The 22,654-nt window shown below is 30.5% G+C and overlaps 3 protein-coding genes across 7 annotated transcripts; all 3 read left to right on the top strand.

Moving 5' to 3' along the window:
- On the top strand, positions 995-3,785 carry LOC109351091 (probable inositol oxygenase). Its single transcript, XM_019592434.1, has 11 exons — positions 995-1,135; positions 1,226-1,361; positions 1,547-1,628; positions 1,723-1,927; positions 2,207-2,266; positions 2,377-2,429; positions 2,558-2,680; positions 2,843-2,912; positions 3,007-3,085; positions 3,177-3,258; positions 3,545-3,785. Exons 1-11 carry the CDS (start codon positions 1,105-1,107, stop codon positions 3,569-3,571), a joined length of 948 nt encoding a protein of 315 aa, XP_019447979.1. The 5' UTR covers positions 995-1,104; the 3' UTR covers positions 3,572-3,785.
- On the top strand, positions 7,594-11,508 carry LOC109351088 (gamma-glutamyltranspeptidase 3-like). Of its 2 annotated transcripts, XM_019592429.1 has the most exons (8): positions 7,594-7,704; positions 7,809-7,930; positions 8,444-8,775; positions 9,342-9,860; positions 10,096-10,331; positions 10,410-10,674; positions 10,794-10,931; positions 11,030-11,508. In XM_019592429.1, exons 2-8 carry the CDS (start codon positions 7,828-7,830, stop codon positions 11,300-11,302), a joined length of 1,866 nt encoding a protein of 621 aa, XP_019447974.1. In that variant the 5' UTR covers positions 7,594-7,704; positions 7,809-7,827; the 3' UTR covers positions 11,303-11,508. The 2 variants fall into 2 exon arrangements, with proteins under 2 accessions (XP_019447974.1, XP_019447973.1); XM_019592428.1 differs by lacking the exon at positions 7,594-7,704 and having other exon boundaries at positions 7,717-7,930.
- Positions 16,312-22,479, top strand: LOC109351089 (NAC domain-containing protein 73-like). Of its 4 annotated transcripts, none has more exons than XM_019592432.1 (7): positions 16,312-16,432; positions 17,009-17,250; positions 17,545-17,722; positions 18,128-18,729; positions 19,494-19,817; positions 20,555-20,638; positions 21,934-22,479. In XM_019592432.1, the coding sequence occupies exons 2-7, from the start codon at positions 17,122-17,124 to the stop codon at positions 22,048-22,050; spliced, it is 1,434 nt and encodes a 477-aa protein (XP_019447977.1). In that variant the 5' UTR covers positions 16,312-16,432; positions 17,009-17,121; the 3' UTR covers positions 22,051-22,479. The 4 variants fall into 4 exon arrangements, with proteins under 4 accessions (XP_019447977.1, XP_019447978.1, XP_019447975.1 ...); XM_019592431.1 differs by lacking the exon at positions 16,312-16,432 and adding an exon at positions 16,445-16,564; XM_019592433.1 differs by lacking the exon at positions 16,312-16,432 and having other exon boundaries at positions 16,442-17,250; positions 21,946-22,479.

The raw sequence follows: 22,654 nt of genomic DNA, 5'->3' as shown, positions 1-22,654 counted from the left end.
ATATGGTATAAATATAAATAAGTATAATATAGAAGTATAGATTTTACAACAAAAAAACTTGAGAAACAAAAATACATAGGAACTATTTGGAGAAAAAAGTATGGATTTCTAATTTATGGACCAAAAAATACTTTATTCTTTTATCAATTAAATTCGTTATAAAATATAACACATTTTATTTATATGCATAGACCAACAAGTAAATTTATCAAGTCAATGTAAATTTATTTGTATAAAAAATGAAAATAATTCAAAAATAGATTTAAGTGAGAAAATAAAATAATAAAACTTATCATTTACGAAATTTATGAAAATATCAACACATGTTCGTATAACCTTTTTCTTTCTTACGTTATAATGCATATCAATCATGCTAATTTCTTAGGAATAGGAATCAAACTCGTAAATATAACTTTTTATTTATTTATTTATTAGGAAGTGTATATACAAGTTATAAAGTAGAGCACAACTATTGTTTTATATAATATTTCACTTTGTGTACTACTAATTATGATGGATTGAAAAATATATTAAAATTAAAAGTTAATAATTAAATATTTTTTAATCATTCATAAATAATAACATATAAAATAATACACGAGACAATTTACTCACGTTATAAACATTGAAATGTAACATACATGTTTGTGGTGGCCTGGTAGAGGCCGAAAGAAAGTTCATCCCAAAAATAATAACTATTACTATACATATTTATTAATGTTTTCCATTTGTCTTTACTAAAATCTTTAACTAAGTCAACTTTGATGTCATTAAAATTATAAATTAATGAATAAACACTAAATGAATGTGAGATTATAATAGAAAGGTTGTGATGAATGCCAAATTTGAAAGATTTTGGAACGATTCTCTTGGGAGTTAGAAAGAAAAGGATAATAAGATAGTAAAGTATTAAAAGTATTAATTATGATCCTTTATTTTCAGTTGAGGACTCCAAATTTCCAAAATCCCCGGCAAGGACATTCTTATGGATTATATATACCCACTTTTCAACCCTTTTCCTTCAACATCCTAGACCCTTTATTTTCCTTTCCTTTCATTTTCTCATTCTTTGTTACTCTTCTTTTCTAGCTATAAACATCAACAATGACTATCCTTATTGAACAACCATGTCTTGGTATGATTCAATAATGTTTTAGTAGGGTGTAACATTATTATTATTATTATTATCGTATTAATGAAGGTTATGTTATATACATTATTGTAGAGACACAATCTGAGGAGAGAAATGTGTATGGTGAAGAAACCAATGAGTTTGTGTTAGATGGTGGATTTCCATTGCCTCAACTTTCACAAGATGGGTTTCATGCCCCTGATATCAATTCATTTGGAAAAGCCTTCAGGTTTGATATTTTTTATTTTTTACCTTATATAAGTTGAAGTCTTTGTCAGGGATATGGTTTTTGTAATGTTTTTATTTGCAAGTTGATATGGTTGTTTTATATTTTGTACTCATATATGGGCACAAAAGTTATGTTTTTTTTCTAGAAAAAGTTAATTGACATGTGCCTATGGGAATTTTTGGTAGGAACTATGATGCAGAAACTGAAAGGCAAAAAAGTGTTGAGGAATTCTATAAGAAGCAACACATCAACCAAACATATGAGTTTGTAAGCAAAAATGATTTCTTTTCATCAGAATACAAAGTCCCTCTAATCATAATACTAATAATTTAATAATATTATTTGATAATTGTTAATAAAGGTGAAGAGAATGAGGGAGGAGTATGCAAAATTTGACAAAACTGAAATGGGCATATGGGAATGTTGTGAGCTGTTGAATGAAGTGGTGGATGATAGTGATCCTGATTTGGATGAACCTCAAATTCAGCATTTGTTGCAATCAGCTGAAGCTATTAGGAAAGATTATCCTAATGAAGATTGGCTGCATTTGACTGCTCTTATTCATGGTATATACTTTGTCATTATTCACGTATTCCAAAACTAGTCGGGTGGTCCCACCTAGTAGGATAAAGGCCTATGTTAAAAAATTCATTAATATCGTTATTTTGCTGTAATATTATTAGCCCAAAGCAACATATGAGTATAATCTCTATTCCATATATAGTTGGATCTCATTAAAGATAGTGTTGCCCATCTAATATTTTCTGAATCCATTCTTATATTTATATGAACAAGGAAAATATTTCCACCATTAGTGATTGACAATAATTTTTGGTTTGTTTTAGATCTTGGAAAGATTCTTCTGCTACCTAGCTTTGGTGAACTTCCTCAATGGGCTGTTGTTGGTGAGAACTGTTTCTTAAACCTCATCCTATAAACTTTTCTTCTTCTAATTATTTCTTTCATTTAATATTGAAATGAACACATTAACTTAATGCTATTGACATATTTGTAGGTGACACATTTCCCCTTGGCTGTGCTTTTGATGAGTCAAATGTTCACCTTAAGGTAAATAAATTTAGATCATGAATTGATGTCTGGTGCATGAAAACATTATGAGTCAAAACTATATTAGTGGTAATGATTTGTGTCATTGTTATCTCAAAATAGTGACAAAAATTTCATTCATGCTGCAGTATTTCAAGGAGAATGCTGATTACAACAATCCAGCTTATAACACAAAAAATGGTATCTACCCTAATGGAGTTGGACTAGACAATGTCATGATGTCATTTGGACATGATGATTACATGTATATGGTGAGTTTACACTCCCGATCTATTATACATCATCTTATTCAAATGTTGATATCTACTTTCCCCAAACTCAACTAAGTCGGAGTCTCATGTACTGGGCTGTCCTTTAAAAGATGTACCGTAATGTTGTATGTATGTGTCTCAATGGTATTCTCAAATATGCAGGTTGCACAGGAAAACAAGTGCACTTTGCCTTCAGCTGCATTGTTCATTATCAGATATCACTCCTTCTATCGTAAGCATTTCCATCATATTCTATACTTTTATTTAAATTTAATGTAATTTTCTGCCTAGCACAAATATAATGACTTCAATTTATAAATTTGCAGCATTACATAAGGAAGGAGCATATACACACTTGATGAATGAAGAAGATGTAGAGAATTTTAAGTGGCTCAAGATATTCAAGTATGGTTATTCTTAATTTCACTTTATATGTTCATTGAAACAATTATTTTCCCACATATTACATAACTTATGTTAAAATAATATTGTACAGCAAATATGATCTTTATAGCAAGAGCAAAGTTAGAGTTGATGTTGAAGAAGTTAAGCCATACTATATGTCTCTTATTGAGAAGGTATTGTTCATTAATATGAATGATCTTTATTATTAATTGTCGGGGAGATGTTCATCCATGAGTTACGACATTCCTCTATAGGTTAAGTGAAAGAAACATATAAGTAGACTTGACATTGACCCAAAACCTTAAGGCATTAGGTCTATGAGTCTATCCACTTATATGCTCTTTAACCCATCCATTCTTGCCCAGTGTGGGACTTCTTCATTCACACTTGAAATACCCAACATTAATAAATTTCTGAATTTGATTTTGGTTATATGTTTAATTTGATTCTGGGTTGCAGTATTTCCCAGCAAAGCTGAGATGGTGAAATATGAAGAGATATGAGATGAAGGGTGTTGAAAATGAAGGGTCTACTAGGACTTTGTTCTACAAGAAATTTGTGTATAATACTCTGCTGCGGGAATCACAATTATTTGAGATCAAAGCGTTATTGTAGTCTTGCTTTCATATTTTATTTTCTTTTGTTCAACAAATATTGTACTTGCTGCAGTTATCTAATACAACTTAATGGTACTATTTAATTCATGCCCCAATTATCCTCTCAACAATCTTGTTATTTAAACATGAGAATAAAGTATTTCATACCAACGAGTGTTGGTTCAAGTGATACATGTTTGATTTTTCTTAAGCAAGGTCTCAGATTTAACTCTTGTGGATGAAAAATTGAGAGTTAGCCTCACATACATGTGGATGTGATTCGAACAAGATTGCTTCCGGTGTAAGGATACTTCTGACAAACCACAGAAAATATTTCATATCATACACAAAGTTAAATATCATGATTTTAAGGGATAATGAGATAACTTATTACCCGCTGAGCAACACTTGTTGGTTGAGAGAAGCAAATACGAACCATGACAGAAATTAGTTCTTTACAACAACAACAAAATGAAAGAATATTTGAGGAGATAATTTATTCTCCTTTGATAAAGTACTTAGCTAGCACTCCCCTTTTCTCTTTTCTCTTGGACATATGATAAGTGTCTTGTTTAGTGGTAAGTTTTTTTATCATAATTTAAACTAGCCCATACATCCCATTGCCTATAAGAGCAACATATATTGTTTTGGTTGGTATGATGAACTGTATCCGCTAAACCTTAAGATTAATTTAATAGTTGGATTTTGGAGAAGAATAGAGAGAAATAGAAGGTTTAAGAGTTATAAAATACACCTATAAGATGACTCCCAAACCTTCTATTTCCATTCATTCCCCTCCAAAATTTAACTCACAAACTAATCCTTATGGCAAAGGAATTAATCCTTTTCAGCATATATGATGATGTTTGCAATAAGTGTTACTATTAGAAATCAAACATTTAACATTTAGAAATGCAGTTCGGTCTTACATCAATTGATGAAGGTATTGTTTGTCTAAACATATATTCACCATACATGCTACAACGTATTGTTTGTCTAAACATATATTCATGCTACAAGTATCTCTTCTATCAAAAAAGTTATGGAGCCTCATTTGTAATCAAGTTTTACTTTCTATTCTCTCACATAACACACCCATCCAAAATATATCTCTAAGAATGTTCCCCAAAAGAAATCAATATAATCCTATATAAAATAAACAACCGAAAAAGGTAATATATCTTATCTTTCCCAGCTCATTGGATTCCATTGTGGACTTCATATGGTTTGTGATTTTGATTATCAAAACGTAATATATTGGGTATTAGAAATGTGAAAAAGTCTCATATTAGCATGATGTAGAATTGAGTGAGTTGAAGAGAGTAAGAATATATAAGTGGATGAACTTTTAACCAATTATTTTAAGGTTGAGTTAAAATGGTGTTTCAACTCACTTACATACTTCTTTCAAATCTTCTAAAAATGTTATAGCCTATGGATTGAAGATCTCCCAAAACTTTACAATTAAACATAAATAAATCAAATGATGAAAATTAGGTGAGACTTTGTAAAATTGTCTAAATAGAACGTTTATTCTAGACACCCAAAACACATCTTTAATCAAGACAAGGATCTGCTATCTCAAAATCTGTCTCAAACCAATCATATTATGTCATGTCAGTTAAAAAAATTCAATATTTATAAGTTTATCAATTTTTACTTCATTATGATTGAGGACAGATTTGGGGACAACAAATCCCCATCCCCTAATAGACTCTATGTTGCTATTGTGGTTTGCTAACAAAAACTAAGGTTGTCGAAGTAGTAAAAACTAAAAAGTAAAGCATTGGTTAATTTGTGTTAATTAACATTTGCTTCTTATTGATTGATTTTCATAGAAGCATTATATATATTTTTTATGTTGAATTGATGATGACACAAATGTGAATGACAAAAATTGAAGCCAAAACTGAATCTAAGATTGGTACATTTTTTATTATTATCTATTACTCTATGGGTAAGGAATTAATCCATTTTGGATATACAAATATTCATTTTAACAAGTGTCGTTACTAGGAATTAAATTCTTAACCTTTGATTATCCTAAAAATCTAACAGAACCTTACACTACTATAAAAACATTTTATTAGGTGAGTTTGGTGCATTTGATAAGGCCACATACGTAGGTGCATAAAAATGAAAGGCACATATTGCTTTGGTAGGATCCTCGACATCTTATCTCCTCATTCAACGTCATAACAACTGGTAACTTACTTTCATCCAGATTGCAGAGTTGTTCAATTTTTTTTTGATACAAATGTATTTCTTCACCTTTTTGGGTAAAAAATTAATGGACATTATTTTCAATAAATATTATTCTCAGTAATCAATTTCTCGAACTTGAGATCCAATATAACATTATACCACTTGACTAATATCTTGTTAGTTAGATGTGTTCTAAATTTGATTGTGTAAAATATGCAAATGCTCTAATAAATATTTAAATATGAAAATATCTTGGTAGACACAAAGTATGGTGCCAATGTGCCATGGTGGGAAATTGATAATTTAATATAAGAAGGAATTGCATAAATATGCATGACAATGACTTTGCATATATCATTACTCAATATGGATACGTTAGTTACAAAATTAATTAATTAACGTAGTTATCCATTTGAATAAAAAAAGTCGATCACCAATGATTTTGGATACATGGGCCATGATTTGTTTTTTGTTGTAAAAACCAATCCCTCCAAGGATCATTATCTGACTAGGATCAACGTATGCATTTGATGCTAACGTTGCTTCATTAATTGCGTTCCTAATTACTAATAATTGTAATTATTTGTACAGAAAAAAAACTTAATTGATTAATTACTATAATTTTTTGTTATTAAAGATGTTATCTGTTTTTACTCTAAGTCTGTTCTGATTATTTGAGATTATTTCTGGTTTAGTATCCACATATTATAAGATTATTGACATATTATTTATCATTCATAGGTTAAATATCATTCATTCTATTTAATAAATAAAAGTAATATAATAAACACCGAATAATGTTTTGATTGTATAAAGAAATTTATAGTAATAATTCAGGCATATTAAACTCTTTTTTTTTAAATTAGAATTCATACATTCTGATTCTGCTTATTATACAGATTGAAATAAAGTAATTCACATGTATACTTGCATTGTTGCTTGTGAATTATTTTATTTAATAAATAAAGTATATTTCATTTGACTTGGATTTATTCTCAAAGTTTTAAAATGGCACTCCCTCTCCAAAAAATGGTACTCTTTCTATCTCAACAAGCACTGTAGTAAAACCTTGAAATAAAATAAGCAACAAGTTTTTAATATGTTGCCTCCTATTCAACTAATTACAAACTAACAATTTAATAAACACGCTTGGCTTAAGTGATACATGTTTGATTCCCTTTAAGCAAAGTCTTAGGTTCGACTCTTGTGGATGAAAAAAATGTTCATTGGAAGAGTTAGCCCCACATAACTGTGGATGTTCCCGGCTCGGACAAGATTGCCTCTAGTACGATACATGTGGGAAACAAAAAAACTAACAATTTAATAAGTTTTTCATTTTTCACACAATCATAGACTATCACATGCAATCTTTAAGCTATTTGTGTATCATCACAAATTCAATTTAAGACAATATATTTTAATTTCACCAATTGTAGGGATGGAATAAATATATGGATTCAAGAAAATCATATTCAAATTATGAAAACATGTGAGAGAGTTTCTTATAACTTGGAATTGAGACCTTTTATGTTATTTCTCTATACCTAAGTATCTAAGCCATTACCATCAATTGAATTTTGATAAATATATATCAAATAAATAAATAAAATATTATATAGAGTTTTAATGATTGATTTATAAGAGAAATATTTTGTTATATATGGTATGAAGATATATGATTATTGTTAGACATAGAAAGAAGGAAATTATTTGGTTGAAGATAGAGCATGAAATTAATGAGTGAATATGATGATAAGAAATATCCAACAAATAAAAGAACACAGTTAATTGCAGAAGCAACAAAACATGTCAAACAAAGTAATATTTTGCTGTTATTAACGAACACAACAAAGTGGCTTAACAACTCTTGTTCTTTCTTTCTTTCTTTCTTTCTTTCTTTCAATATCATCTTCACATCACAGTGAAGCAGTGCATGGTATTATGGATTATTATCCTTTGTTGGGAGGACATGCTTTAAACCATAATAAGCACACATGGAACATTATTCACATCTTTTTCCTTCTAGCCTTTTTGGTTCTCACATGTTAGTTCTCTTTCTCTTATTCATTTCCCTTCTCAAATTAGTTTTATTTATAAGCTAAGATGCTCTTTTTATTTTATAGTATTAGTATTATGAATAGATAGAATATGTGAAACTGTTGAAAGCATCTTCCCTTCATATTCATTCCATGAAAAGTCAACGATGATCATATCTGGGAGAAATGATTTTTTGATTTAAATGACTTTGAACAGACCAATATAAATGGAATCAAAGCATACCCACTATTTTTTAGAAGTTTTAAGGACTTAGTTTTCGTGCATTGTCACGTTAACATGATTTATGACGTAGTTCGATCTATTTAGTCTATTCGGTCGACTGTTATTAAGGTTTGGTTGTTGCATAGCGTCTATTATTTTATACAACTACAACAAATGTTATGAAACATAAGTACAATGTGGAGCAGAACCTAGAAAAAAAGATCTATTGGAGATTGATATATTCAAAATCTGTGTTAGAACTTATGATTCATATTGACTTTGGCAAAATTCTGCACAGTTGTGGGGCTAGAAGTGATAAGCAACACAAGTTTAGATTTCGGGGTACTAAGAGGAACAGAGAAATATAATGAGGGAGTGACAAACATTGTAGAATCAGAAGCAGGAGTTGTTGCAGCTGATGAAGGTAGGTGTTCTGAAATTGGTGCTTCAATTCTTAGGCAGGGTGGTCATGCTGTTGATGCTGCAGTTGCAACTGCATTATGCCTTGGTGTTGTTTTTCAAGTCTCAAGTGGTATAGGAGGTGGTTCTTTCATGGTTGTTCGGTCGTCTTCGACATCCGAAACCCATGCTTTTGACATGAGAGAAACCGCTCCTTCAGCTGCCTCACAGGTTTGAGGTTAACTCTTTCTGATAAAACATTCAAGTTGTTAAATCTCATCATTGAAATTTCTTAAGCAATTGGAAACAAACTAACATGTAAATTGAAGATAGAGCCTTATTATTTGAAAATCAAGTTTTGAACATCTTATTTCATACCATATAACTTACCTCCATCTCTCATTTACTTTTTGTCTTCTTTGTATATACATACATTTCAAAGTACTTTGATTTCAAACTCATTTCTCTTAAAGATATAAGCAATGTTTGTTGTGGAGTATATAAGAACCAAATGAATTGAAAATGACACTTTTTTGTTACTATTTTCTTCATTGACAACAATAAAAACAATATTAATAACCAAGTCTTTCCTCATTAGCCGAGGTTGGCTATTCGGATCAAACGATTATAATGCCGTTGACTTCATTCTTCATTTCCCCTTATTTCTATCAGCTTACTTGTACTCATACTGTGATACATGTTGAAAGCTAGCAGATTCTGAATATTTGATCATTTTCCTCACAAATTCTAACAAATGCAACTCACATTTGTGTAAATGTCAAATTGTCAATGAACAGAATATGTACCAGAACAATCCGGAAGATAAGAAATCAGGTGCCTTGTCGATGGGAATTCCTGGTGAGTTAGCTGGTCTTCATGCAGCATGGTTGAAGCATGGAAGATTACCATGGAAAACATTATTCGAACCGGCTACAAAACTTGCTAAACATGGTTTTCTAGTGTCTTCAACTCTTGGAAATTGCTTAGCTAAAGATTCAAATAAGATAATGAATGATCCTGGCTTAAGAAATGTGTATGCACCTAACGGAAATATGTTAAAAGAAGGCGATTTGTGTCGAAATGTGGAACTTAGTCGCAGCTTGGAGGCAGTGGCAGAGCAAGGGCCACAAGCTTTCTACAATGGAACCATTGGTGAGAAGTTTGTAAAGGATGTTAGAGAAGCTGGTGGTATTTTAACAATGGAGGATTTGCGCAATTACAAGGTGGAAATAACAGATGCAGTGACTGTGAATGTGATGGGATATACTATATATGGAATGCCACCTCCTTCAAGTGGAACACTTGGTCTTTCTCTGGTGGGTAGATTCCTATCATTACTTTTGTTTGTTGTATCTATTTTGTTCTTTAGAAATTTGTGTTTTATGTTGCCTTTAATGAGTCCTTGGAAGTTTTTGGTATGAATGAAGACAAAACATGATAGAACAAGACAAAACATGATGTTATATTCTACTTTTTAGTCTTTTTTTTTTCTGTTGTGTTGTTGATGGAATAAACTAAATAGAGAACAATATCTGGCATTGACATGAACAGGTACTAAACATTTTGGAAAGCTATGGAAGTCCTGATGCTGCAAAGGGAAAACTCGGACTGCATAGACTAATCGAAGCCCTGAAACACATGTATGCCGTACGAATGAACTTAGGTGACCCGAATTTTGTGAGCATTGGTGGTACTGTATCTGACATGCTTTCTACATCTTTTGCCAAAAATATTCAGCACAAGATACTTGACAACACTACTTTCCCTCCTGAGTACTATATTAACAGGTTCGGGTCATGTATCAATGTACGAAAAAGAGTTCCCTTTTGCTTGATATAAAGGCTACTTATAACTATGCATGGCAGGTGGAGTCAACTTAGAGATGATGGAACAAGTCATTTATGTATTGTGGATGCTGATAGAAATGCTGTATCAATGACGACGACCGTAAACAGTCATTTTGGTTCAGGTGTTCTTTCGCCTTCTACTGGTATTGTGATCAACAATGAGATGGATGATTTTTCTATACCTACTGAGATATCCCCTGATAAACTACCTCCTGCTCCGACAAATTTCATCGAACCAAACAAAAGACCATTGTCTTCCATGACTCCTATTATCATCACAAAGGTATTGCTTGCAGGTTGCTCATTGTGAAGTTTGACACAAATGGCTAAAATTTGATAAGCAAATGATAAACATCTTTACTTTCAGAGAGAAAGGAGCCTTATCTTACTTTTCTTCGGCAGGATAACCGGTTGGTTGGTGTAATCGGAGGCAGCGGTGGAATGAACATTATACCAGCAGTGGTTCAAGTCTTTCTGAATCATTTCATCAAGGGAATGAATCCTCTGGAAGCAGTTCAGAGCCCAAGGATCTATCACAAGGTTCTAATACTAGTCTTTCATTCAAAGGATTTTCTTTATCTTTGACGCTTCTAAGTTCTAACTAACTGCAATCTAATATGAATATTTATCATATGCAGCTAATACCAAATGTGGTTCGCTACGAGAACTTGACCGCTTATGATGGCGAACACATTGAGCTTTCCGAAGAAATCAGGCTTTTCCTAGAAGAGAGAGGTCATCAACTCAATGAGACTCCAGCACTAGCTATCACTCAGCTTATTGTCCAAACTATTAAACCCCCTATTAACATGAATAGGAAGATTGGTAAATACACCAATTCACATACAAAGCTTGGCATTCTAACAGCAGTAAGTGACCCTAGAAAGGGTGGATGTCCTGCTGCAGCTTAATTATTGATCAATTCGGGTTGAAAAGTACGAACACTCGGATTCAAATCTCTACACCGCGCCCTGCCTTTTTTGTACAGCCTCATAGATTATTCAATGTTTTGTGCATGTTTCATCCATCTCCTTTCAACAAATACATGGATACTAATGGAACTTGCATGATTTGTACCTATGGTTCAATATTCAATTATGGGAAACTCATTTTGAAAGCTAAGTCCACAAAATTGAAACTAAAATAAAATAGTTAATCTTCACCCACCTCCCTTCAACTAAAATAGGTGGTTCATTCATACAACAAGGGAAGTAAGAGAAATAAAAGAAATAGAAACAGTCCTATATTTATTCATAATGAAAAACAGCTATTAACTGTTCTACTTTATTGTACACAGAATAATAGCAATGAACACCAATAATGATGCAGAAATCACTAGGCATGCCCTTCTTTTTCTTTTTCTAAGATGTTTTATCCATCAGTTGAATTAGAGCAAATATAAACCAACACAAACCTAAACATGCTGCACAATTACATGGTAACTATCTTTAAACATAACAGTAATCTATATTGAATCACTCAAGTAATCTAATGAATGCAGATTTTTCATGAGCAATCTTGATTCTATGGCCAGTCAGCATACATATTTCAGCATTGGATATAAATTTTTGCCATCTTCACATTTATCAAGAAAAAATACCTCTTACTTAATGCACCTTTTCCAACTTACACCTTAGAAACCTTATTCTAACAAATGTTGTTAACTGATATATATATATAACACAGAGCAGAGCACTTAGGAGCTAATATTCAGTATCCAAAAAGTGACCTTCAGACTCATAATTTCAAACTATTCACATGAATATTCGTAACTGCTTTCACTGACAATGTCGGAGTTTTTTATACTGAAATATAATACAAAGTCTATCCCACCAAGAATGAAGAAATGGATAAGGAAATGTGTTGGTTTTAGCATGAAATGTACAATTGTTGCTTACATTTATTATATGTCTGAAAAAACTATATACTATATGTGGCATCTTATGTTGAAGTATTTGATTTTCTTGTCTTGCAAGAATTATTAATTCTTCATGACTATTGACATATCCAACATGCATGCCATTTCCTGCCAAAATTAAGTAGCCATGGTTTTTCTTCTTTCTTATGCTATATATAACTTGTTCAACAAATTAGCTTGGTCAAAACCAATATTTTGACTAGTAAGATGGAAGAAAGCAATTATGAGAAAAACTGATAATAAACTTTTATGTTTCCCATAACATCATTGGTCATACCCACATCTGTAATTTCCAATAACTTATAGTAGTAAACTTTCTCTTATCAAACATGAGATCATATATTAATAGAGAAAACGATGTATGCATTGATCTCTTATAATGTATATATGTGATTATTCATTCATTAGCATCTACATGTTGGTTACCATACTTTTTTTTGTGCAACTTGAACTCTAGCTTTTGAAATAATATATATAATATTAAGTCTTAATAGATAACATGCTACATTTTAATACACATATTTTGGTTGATGGTGAAAAATGGAAACTACTTAACAGTTTGGTAAGAAATTTGAGAGTTCATTAAAATATTATACTTTGACATGATCATGAAGAAGGTTGTAGCTGGAAACTAGAACTCTCTGATTTATTATTCCTCAAAGATGGGAAAAGGTTTTGTATTGTGGGCTATGTGTCCTGTATTATATTAATTATTGATGTTAATTAATAACTTTTGGTCATAAGAATAATTCAATTTTTATAATTGAATTAGCTATGTAAAAAATCAATTAAAGGATAACATTTCCATAAAAGTGGATAACATTAAATATCATTGTTTCTGAAATAATACTAAAATGGGCTAAATCTTCCTTAGCACTCTAGAATGTACATAAACAAAGTATCAAAATTGTACTAATGTAGTACCCCAAAAGAAATATTCTTAAAGATTATGCAGGAAAAGAAATAGAATTTTGGAATATTTATGTGTATAAAATTAAACTCTCCTTTTTCTTCTATAATTATCATTAGTATAAGAGATTATATTCCTTGGGAATTTGTCACCAAACCATTTTATAGATGACAAATATAAATTATAAACAGTGGAATATTTGATAAGGTTCATGCAAATCAAACAAGGTTGCAAGGAGATGAAACTGTATTAATTAGGATATGTGTGCTCCGAATAAGGATGATTTACATTAATAGAGTGACAAATAGTTGATTTTACTCATATTTTTAGTGGCAAATTGTGATTTCATGATAAACAAAATGGTGAAATTGTTATTACATATTACATTTTGTATGTTATTGTGTGACACTTGTCTATCCATTAACAAGGATGATGCTTACTATGCTCCATGGTTTGTTCAGTGAAAGGTCAACTTAAATGGATAATGAAAGCATCTTGATCCTCTAATTTTTATTTCTTTTCACCTTACTTTTTCATAATTCATAATGTGAAACCATATTTTACAAGTAGAATATTTTTTATGGTTTTTGGCTTGGTCCAAATATCTCTTATATATACATACCCCCTTAAGATAGGATTAGGATATATTCCTTAGGTCTCTATCTATGATATTTAGGCAAAAATTCTATTTTCCTTACTCATTTTCAGCACCATCAAATAAAAGCAAAGCTTGCAAATTGCAAGGAGAAAGAAAAACAAAAATAGGAAAAAGAAACTAGATAAAGGGGTAATCATAACCATGTATGTATACTGCAAACATCATTAGGGACCCTCCATCATTTTTTAACTTGACTGCTACAAAGAATGTTGTTATAAACGTGAAACCTAGCCATCATCTGCTTAGGATATTTTATGGGGGCATAACATTTCCATGCTGGACCCACACATATATAGTGGCGTGGCTCTACTTTTACTTCTTATATGTTTCAACACTACATAATTTGTCTAAGATCAATACTTAACATAAATAGATATAACGGATAATATCATTTCATTCTTATTTGAGTATCACACATTATTTTATAATTTATTATAATTCATTATGAGATACGAACAACATTAACCCTTTTTCCACATAATATCAAACGTCATTCTTATTTTTATTTAGATCCCACAACCTACCACACACTTTAATATTTATGCCTAATTTTTGTTCTCTCACCTAACTTTCCTTGGCCAAGATCTTCTTATTTAAAAAAAAAACTAACAAATGTAATAATATATATACAATAAGAACATTTTTATGCTGAATGTTATGAACATACAATATAGAATGTGGTTGCTCTAAGTAACACTAGGATGAATGGAAGAAGATAGCAAAATAAAATAAAGGGATAATAATAGTACTGTCCATTAATGTTTTTCTTCTGAAACTCTAAGCTATTAATAATTTAGTTTTTATTAGGGACCAATTTAAATATATTCTTTAATTTTATTTTTTTCTGATACAGAACTGAATCTTAACATTTGTATGTTATATTTTCTGATGTTTATAAAACTATTTGGTGCTTCTAGTCCAAGTTACATACATAAACTTATTTTATTTAAAAACATGTGATTTAGCATAGATTTTATACTTTATTTTTAATTTTATAAGCAGCATAATAGATTATTATAATAATTAGAAGTTGAAGGTTGTGGTCCATCAAGTACACTGCTTTATCTTGCTTATCAAGCAACCTTGTAATACTTCCCACTACTCATCTCTTCTACTCTTATGTTTGTGCAAAACATTCATAGCAAAAGCATCATTATCACCACTCCAACTCTTCAATGCCCATGTGAGTTTCTATCACACACTCTCTTCTTGGTGTCACACACTCTCTTCTTTCTTCAAAAAACTTGCCTTTATTATTATATATATGATATTAATCTGTTATATGCTAAAATAGCCAGATACCGTTGTTATTACTCAAGGTTCTAAGCTTTGTGACACGTAGTAGGAAGTGACTATTTCACATTATTATTATTATAATCATTTATTAGTACTTATTCTATCAAGGTAACAAACAACCAAAACCAAAGCAATTATAGGAGAAAATTAATAGGAAAAACAGTTAATAATACAAAGTTAACATTAAGGATTAACAATGATTGGAATAGTGAATAAACATTTAGATTAGTTAATTCGTCATGCTTATTAATTTTGCATCGTCAATCATCCTTCTCACTAATTCTGCCAACAAAATATCTATAAAAAAAAAGAAAACACAAAAAAGTCCTACCTTTTAATATTACGTTTGTATTCTCATGCATTAAATATATATATATGCATACATATCAAAATCTTGAATAAATTTTTGTACCTTTTGCATTTGGGCAAAATTCTTGGGTGAGGCGTTTCTCATCTTAGACATACAGATTATAGTTTCATATTTAGTTAACATATAAATACGTGTATTAATATTGAAATAAATATATGAGTAAAGCATCATTTAGATCATATGGTTAATGTTCAAATAAACATAGTACTAAACATACATAGGCAACCTTAATATATAGCGACGTGGTGGTTTTGTGCCTTCTTTTATTTTTAGGCAAATTTTTCGTGTGAACCATTCTCATCTTAGCCATAAAAATTATCTTTTACCTTTTGTTTTTTATATAAAATTTTGGGGTGAGGCGTTCTCATATTAACCATACAAATTATCCCCTCATATATGTAAAATTATTTGAACTACCTTAAAAATTAAAATACATATATCTCTATAAATATAATTTCAAGCGCGTCAAAAGATGATGAATAGCAAGGATAAAGTGGGAATTTTACTTTACTTTTGTAGTCAAGCAAGTTTCAAAGAAAGGTGTAGAGTGTATAGTATTTGTATCCGCAAGGATAATGAAGAGATAAATACCATATAATAACAGACAAAAAGTAATATGTAATGATATTTTTATCATTTTATTTACTATGAAATTATATTTTTGTTATTGAAAATACTAGAAAAAATAATTATTTATCTCTTTATCAATAGAGATGATCTTCTTACGTAGGACAGAGAAGAAAGAGAAGCAAAACCAACCTGGTTTTCTTTCTTTCTATCCTGTTTCTCAGCTTCACTTTTTCTCTTTGTCTCTTTCTTTCTTTCTCATACATAAACCTCTTCTATATACATGATACATGCCCTTGTTAAATTAATATATAAATTAAAGGTACTACTATATATGTGTGTATTTGATGCAGTTGCCACCTTTTCCTTTATTATCATTATTATTTTTTCTCACTACTTGCTAGCTTCAGTTAAAGTAGAGAGGGAACTATGGTGTTTTTCATGGTTAAAGCAGGTTTATAGTTCCATCTTTTCTTCTTCCTTATTTCTTCTTTCTCTCTTCTTATCCTTCTTTTTTTCCTGTTTTCCTTGCATATTTACATCTGGCTTATACAGATTTTCTTGTTATCAATTCATTTCTTCTCTAGAATAGTCACATATTATATATATGCAGCTTGAGAACTAATATTTTTTATCTTTTTTATTGTGTGTGTGTATTCAAGATTTTCTCTTTAATTATTGATTTGTGCTGTTTTCTAGTTTATCAATCAGATCATCATATTCTCAAGTCTATATTTCTGTGTATATAGTTCATAAACTTGAAAAAAAATGATCAGCAAAAACCAACTTCTTAATGATCTTATATGCTTTTTATCAAGTTCTTCTTATATTGATCTTTTGGAAAACTTTTTCCTATGATCTATCTCAACAAAACTCTTGTATTTTTTCTGTTGCATAGAGAACAAATGCTGAGTTGTGAACTGTTCAGTAGAGAAAGAATTCAAAATACTCAAACATCATCTTGTTTCATAAAGGAGAGATATATAGCATCTTCTCAAATACTGCATCAAAATGAATAAGATGAACAACAACATGAGTTCTGTGAGTAGCTCTGATCTGATAGATGCAAAGCTTGAAGAGCACCAACTTTGTGGATCCAAGCAGTGCCCTGGTTGTGGACACAAATTTGAATCAAAACCGGTATGAAAAAATAATCTCAATAATATATTTTTTATAAGCAAAGAAATATATTGATAAAGCACTTCTCAACCCATATCTCAATAATAATATTCTTGCCTTCTACCAAAAGCTTTCATAACAAAAAAATATAGCATATGGTACATGTATATGTCTGTATGTTTTTGTTTTTATTAGTATTTGTTAAAAGGTTTCATCATCTTTATCTCTCTTATTTTATTTTATTTTATTTTCTGTTATATTCTTCTTTTGCTTTCTTTCTTTATTTGATTTGAATTACTTGAATGGAGAGTGCAGGATTGGGTAGGCCTACCAGCTGGAGTGAAGTTTGATCCAACAGATCAAGAACTAATAGAACACCTTGAAGCAAAAGTGGAGTCCAAGAATATGAAATCACACCCTTTGATAGATGAATTCATTCCTACTATTGAAGGAGAAGATGGTATTTGTTACACCCATCCTGAGAAACTTCCAGGTGTGAAATATGCTCAAATAGTCCAAATAAATTCACCTCTTTTTAACTTTCATCTTTCTCATTAAGATTTGTAACCGTAATTGACGTCACAATATTGTCGTTTTCTAGCTAACTTCGTTGTATCACAATTACAATACGTTGTAATTAGGATGACGACTTATTTTTCAAGATACTTTGTAATTACAATAAATGCAACTTTGATATAAATGTGACGATAATGTAAAAGTTATATATATATATATATTATTCATATGAGTTAAAAATAAAAAAATTATTATATGTATATATAAATAATAGTTAGCAGAAACTTACAGTGAATGAAAATGGTGTTTTGGTATTATGATTATGCAGTTGACCTAAGCCAACCTAAGTTTGATTTTGTGTGTTGTGTGACATATCTTGTAGGAGTAACAAGAGATGGATTAAGCAGACACTTTTTCCACAGACCCTCAAAGGCTTATACAACTGGAACAAGAAAGAGAAGAAAGATACAAAATGAGTGTGACTTGCAAGGTGGAGAAACAAGGTGGCACAAGACAGGTAAGACTAGGCCAGTAATGGTGAATGGAAAACAGAAAGGGTGTAAGAAAATTCTAGTCCTCTACACCAATTTTGGTAAAAACAGAAAACCTGAGAAGACAAGTTGGGTTATGCATCAATACCATTTAGGCCAGAATGAAGAAGAGAAAGAAGGGGAGCTTGTGGTGTCAAAGATATTCTACCAAACACAACCAAGACAGTGTAATTGGGGTGATAGAAGTGCAGCAACAACTGGTGAAGGAAGTGGTGAAGTACCTAATAATAATAATAATAGTGGTAGAAAGGATAGTGGAAGTGGAAGTTGTTCTTCTTCAAAGGAAATAGTGACTCATAGAGATGAAATGTCTGTTGTTGTTGGTGTCCCTCCTCCAATAACAAGTTTCACTCATCCCTTGGATATTCAACAACATCTTAAATCTGATCATCATTTCACCTTCATGCCTTTCAGAAAAAGCTTTGATCATGAGGTACATTTATATATCACTCATATTCAATCCTTAAGATGCTCAATGAAAATTATGTTTAACCTATAATCTATGTTGCTGTTCAAATAAATTTGATTTCCATGCATAAAAAGGTGAAAAACATGTAGCTGCTGATGACTTATAAGTATAACCATTGCTTGCATATACCGCATGAAATCATGGACCTTACTGGATTATAAAGTAGTGTTAGCCCAACCACTACTTGTTTACTTTTACTTATCACTAAAGATAACACTTATTAATTGAATCAAGGCACAATTTCATAGTTAGAGCTAATATGTCTACATAGGTTGAAAAGGAAATGAAAAGGATAAGCTCATAAAAAATGGAAAAAATATATATTTGATAAGTTCTATTATTTGTATATCAACTTTTGAACACTATATTTATTTTATCTTTTACTTATTTTTTATTATAATTCTAAATATATATTTCAAAGTATTCATAAAAAAAATCAAATAGACATCAAATGATGTCCTTATTTAGCAATAAGACGTTTGTTTAATGGTAAAAGACTTTACTGAATCCTTATATATCATATCGACCAAATGTCATACAGTCAAGCACCCGAAAAAGTTTAATTCCTAACGTGAGATAGGTTATATATAAAAAAAATGATATCCTTATTTTAAGGTAAGTGAAACAATATTCTAAGGTTAATAATAGACAACCTAGCTAGCAAAAAAATTGGGTGATATTCATATATCTATATGGTTAAAAGTTACATATGAGGGTGTGGATTGTAGGTTGGAATAGGAGAAGCATCTACAGCAAGAGAAATCCAAGCATCAGGCTCATGTGAAGAAGTACATGAACATCATAGACCCCAACTTATAGCTCATCATCATCAGCAACATCAACATCAACAGCAACAACAGCAACAACAGCAACAACATCAACAGCAACATGTGCAGCATCAAATTACAACATCAGCTTTTCATATGAATAGGCCTTCACATCCAATATCTACACTTATCTCTCCGCCTCCCCTTCACCACACATCCATCATTCTCGACGATAATCCTTACCATGCTTCTAGAATTATGCTCCAACAAAATCAACATTTTCAGGTATATAATTATTCATCACTCAAACCCATTTCTTAAACATTATTATGATTTCTTTCCCTTCTTAATTTTCGTAAAAATTATTTTTCATGATACCCAAATAGTAAAAATGTCTACATTCAATCGAATCCTTAAACAAAAGTGCCACGTACGATAGAAATTATGAAGTTAGTATTTAATAAATATTTGATATCTGACTCTTGGTGCTGTATTCATCAATTCCTATAGAAATGCCTCAACTTTTTGTTTTACTTGTTTAAAAAAATAATATAAGAAACCTAAATTCTACGTGAGATCGGCTACGAACTATAATATAAGAAACATTTATATTTGTAAAATATAAATGTTTTCTTATTTAATTGTTTTTGGAAAAAAATTGTAATATAGGAATGATGAAATTTTTTGAATGCTCGAATATCAATATTATTTTTAAAAAAAGAAGAAATTTGATTATCATGATTATGTAACCTAATATTCTTACTAATAAATTTAGAAAAAGAAAGAAAAGATTGGTCGGGTAGTGCAATGAAAATGGAGTGAGTCTGCATGGTATTGTGCATGATTCATTAACATTTTTATAGTCAACCTTTTTGAGTGCTTGATACTAATAAATCACAAGCATGAAACTGTGTTCTTTTCACTTTTTGATTGTTTTTCAACATGATGATTAAAATGTGTGTTTTGAATTTAATTGTTGACCTTTGAAATGCATCTATTATATCTACATATACACATGGCAGCAACAACATCATAATCTAGGAACAAGGTCTGCGTCTGGTTTAGAGGAATTCATTATGGAGGGCACTTCAACTGATATCAAAGAGGTAACAAACAACTTTTTGACTCGGAATTATATGCACTTTGTGTCTCATAATGACAATAGAGAGAAAAGTTGGCAAACAATAAAAGAATAAATAAATCAAATGAAACATTTTTCTGCTTTTGTTTTGAGTATTAAGAAAGCAAAAATAGTAAGATAGAATGTGGGACCGAAGCAGTGTGGAAGTTCAAAGGGAAAAATTTCTCTTCTGCTCCATTTTGACCCATTGGCCATTGCTTCTAATGTTCAATTAGCCTTCCATTTTTTTGTTCTTGTGTATAAACAAGCTCAGATTTGGAAAAAGGTGGTTGTGACTTTTTTTCATTCATAGGCCATCTAGGAAAATAAGAATAATATTTGCACGCCAAAATAATATTTTCATTTTTATATAATAAAATAGGAAAAGCATGCCCTTGACCTTATCATTTTAACAAACAATTAAAGTATATAGCACACATTTTGTACAACTTTTTGTGTCCAAATCTAACTAGCTTTAGAAAAATAAATGTGAGTAAGGATCTTCTCTTTAGAGATGGAAATGCTCCAAAAAATTAAAATATATTATTATGATACTTTATTATTTTATTTATAATAATATAATATTTTTATTCTTAAAAACAAGAACCCTTTCTAGGATCAAGTTCAAAAATATTTGCCAACATTTAATTGTATGGTGTATATAAGGAACACATATCAATTTCCAATTTCATGCTTCCCTCCCCCTCCTCTTCCCCTTCCAAAGAATATGATTAAATTGAAAAGGGAAGTTCTTATTTATCATTTTATTTTCATGACAAAAATGTTATTTTATTGTCATGGTAATTATTTTCTTTTGTTTTTAAAAAACTTGTTTATCCTATATTGGAAATGATCCTTACTCGATTAAATTAAGTTAAGTTAGTTTCAAAGTAATCTTGTTTTTAGTTAGTAAATAGTTTTAGTTTTAGTTTTTCTTTGCTCATTTGGTTGCTTTGGTTTTATTATATTTTTTATCCTTTAGTCTTGGGATTTCTCACAGTTCAAATGATTTGGTGGAATTTTAATATCTTTTCATCTTATTGAGGATTAGATCTCAAAGTTCTTTTCATTATGAATAAATCTTTTTATCCTTCCATAAAAAACGATTACATATGTTAAATGAAGATAATATCGATACACAAAGAATTATGCCCAATCAGTGTATTATTTATCTTTTATTTTAATTTTATTTTTGTAAAAAATTCTTACACGTCAGTATATATATCTTTTTCTCATATTAAATATTGCACAAACCCTAACCCACACTTTTTTTTATTGGAGATTCCCTTGCAGGAATCATCCATCACAAACCCACAAGAGGCTGAATGGTTGAAGTACTCTTCTTACTGGCCAGACCCTGGCAACCTAGACGATCATCATCATCATCATCATGGATAGCAAGAGAAAAGAGAACAAAAAGAGAGAGATATATTCATATATTAGCATAGACAAAATAAACAAAAACCATGTATAGATACAAGCTTCTTAATGATTGAAGCCTCACTCAAGTTTCCCTCCAACAACAAAAAAAGACCATGAAATCATTCATAGTAATTTTGCTCTTTTTCTTTCTTTTCCAATGGAACTGTAAGAGTTTGCAAGAGGGGACAAGCTGGAAAGAAAGATAGAAAGAGCAAAGGGGAAAAAGAAGGAAAATCAAATCAAAGAGAAAACAAAGGAAAAGAAAAGAAAGGAAACTCAAGAAAAGGCTGCTACACATGGAGAGGGAGAACCAAAGACCCAAAGTAAATGCATCCTATATATTCCTATGCTAGCTGCATCAAAATTATCACTGTTTTTATTACAATATATCATCCTTTACTATTATTCATATTGTTTTATTATTTTCAATTTTTTTTTGTATAATTTCGCTTTTCTTGTTTTGTTTATACCAGAAATATATTATATACCATTGAGTTTGTGCAACATGCAAACCACCTGGTTACTTGTGCTGTACTTAGTCACTTTTTATTATAGTGAAATATGTCTTGTAAGTTCCTTT

The sequence above is a fragment of the Lupinus angustifolius genome, chromosome LG06, assembly GCF_001865875.1.
Source record: "Lupinus angustifolius cultivar Tanjil chromosome LG06, LupAngTanjil_v1.0, whole genome shotgun sequence".
NCBI classification, from domain to species: Eukaryota; Viridiplantae; Streptophyta; class Magnoliopsida; order Fabales; family Fabaceae; genus Lupinus; species Lupinus angustifolius.
Note: the sequence above shows the minus strand (reverse complement) of the source record. Positions and strands in the feature narration are given on the sequence as shown.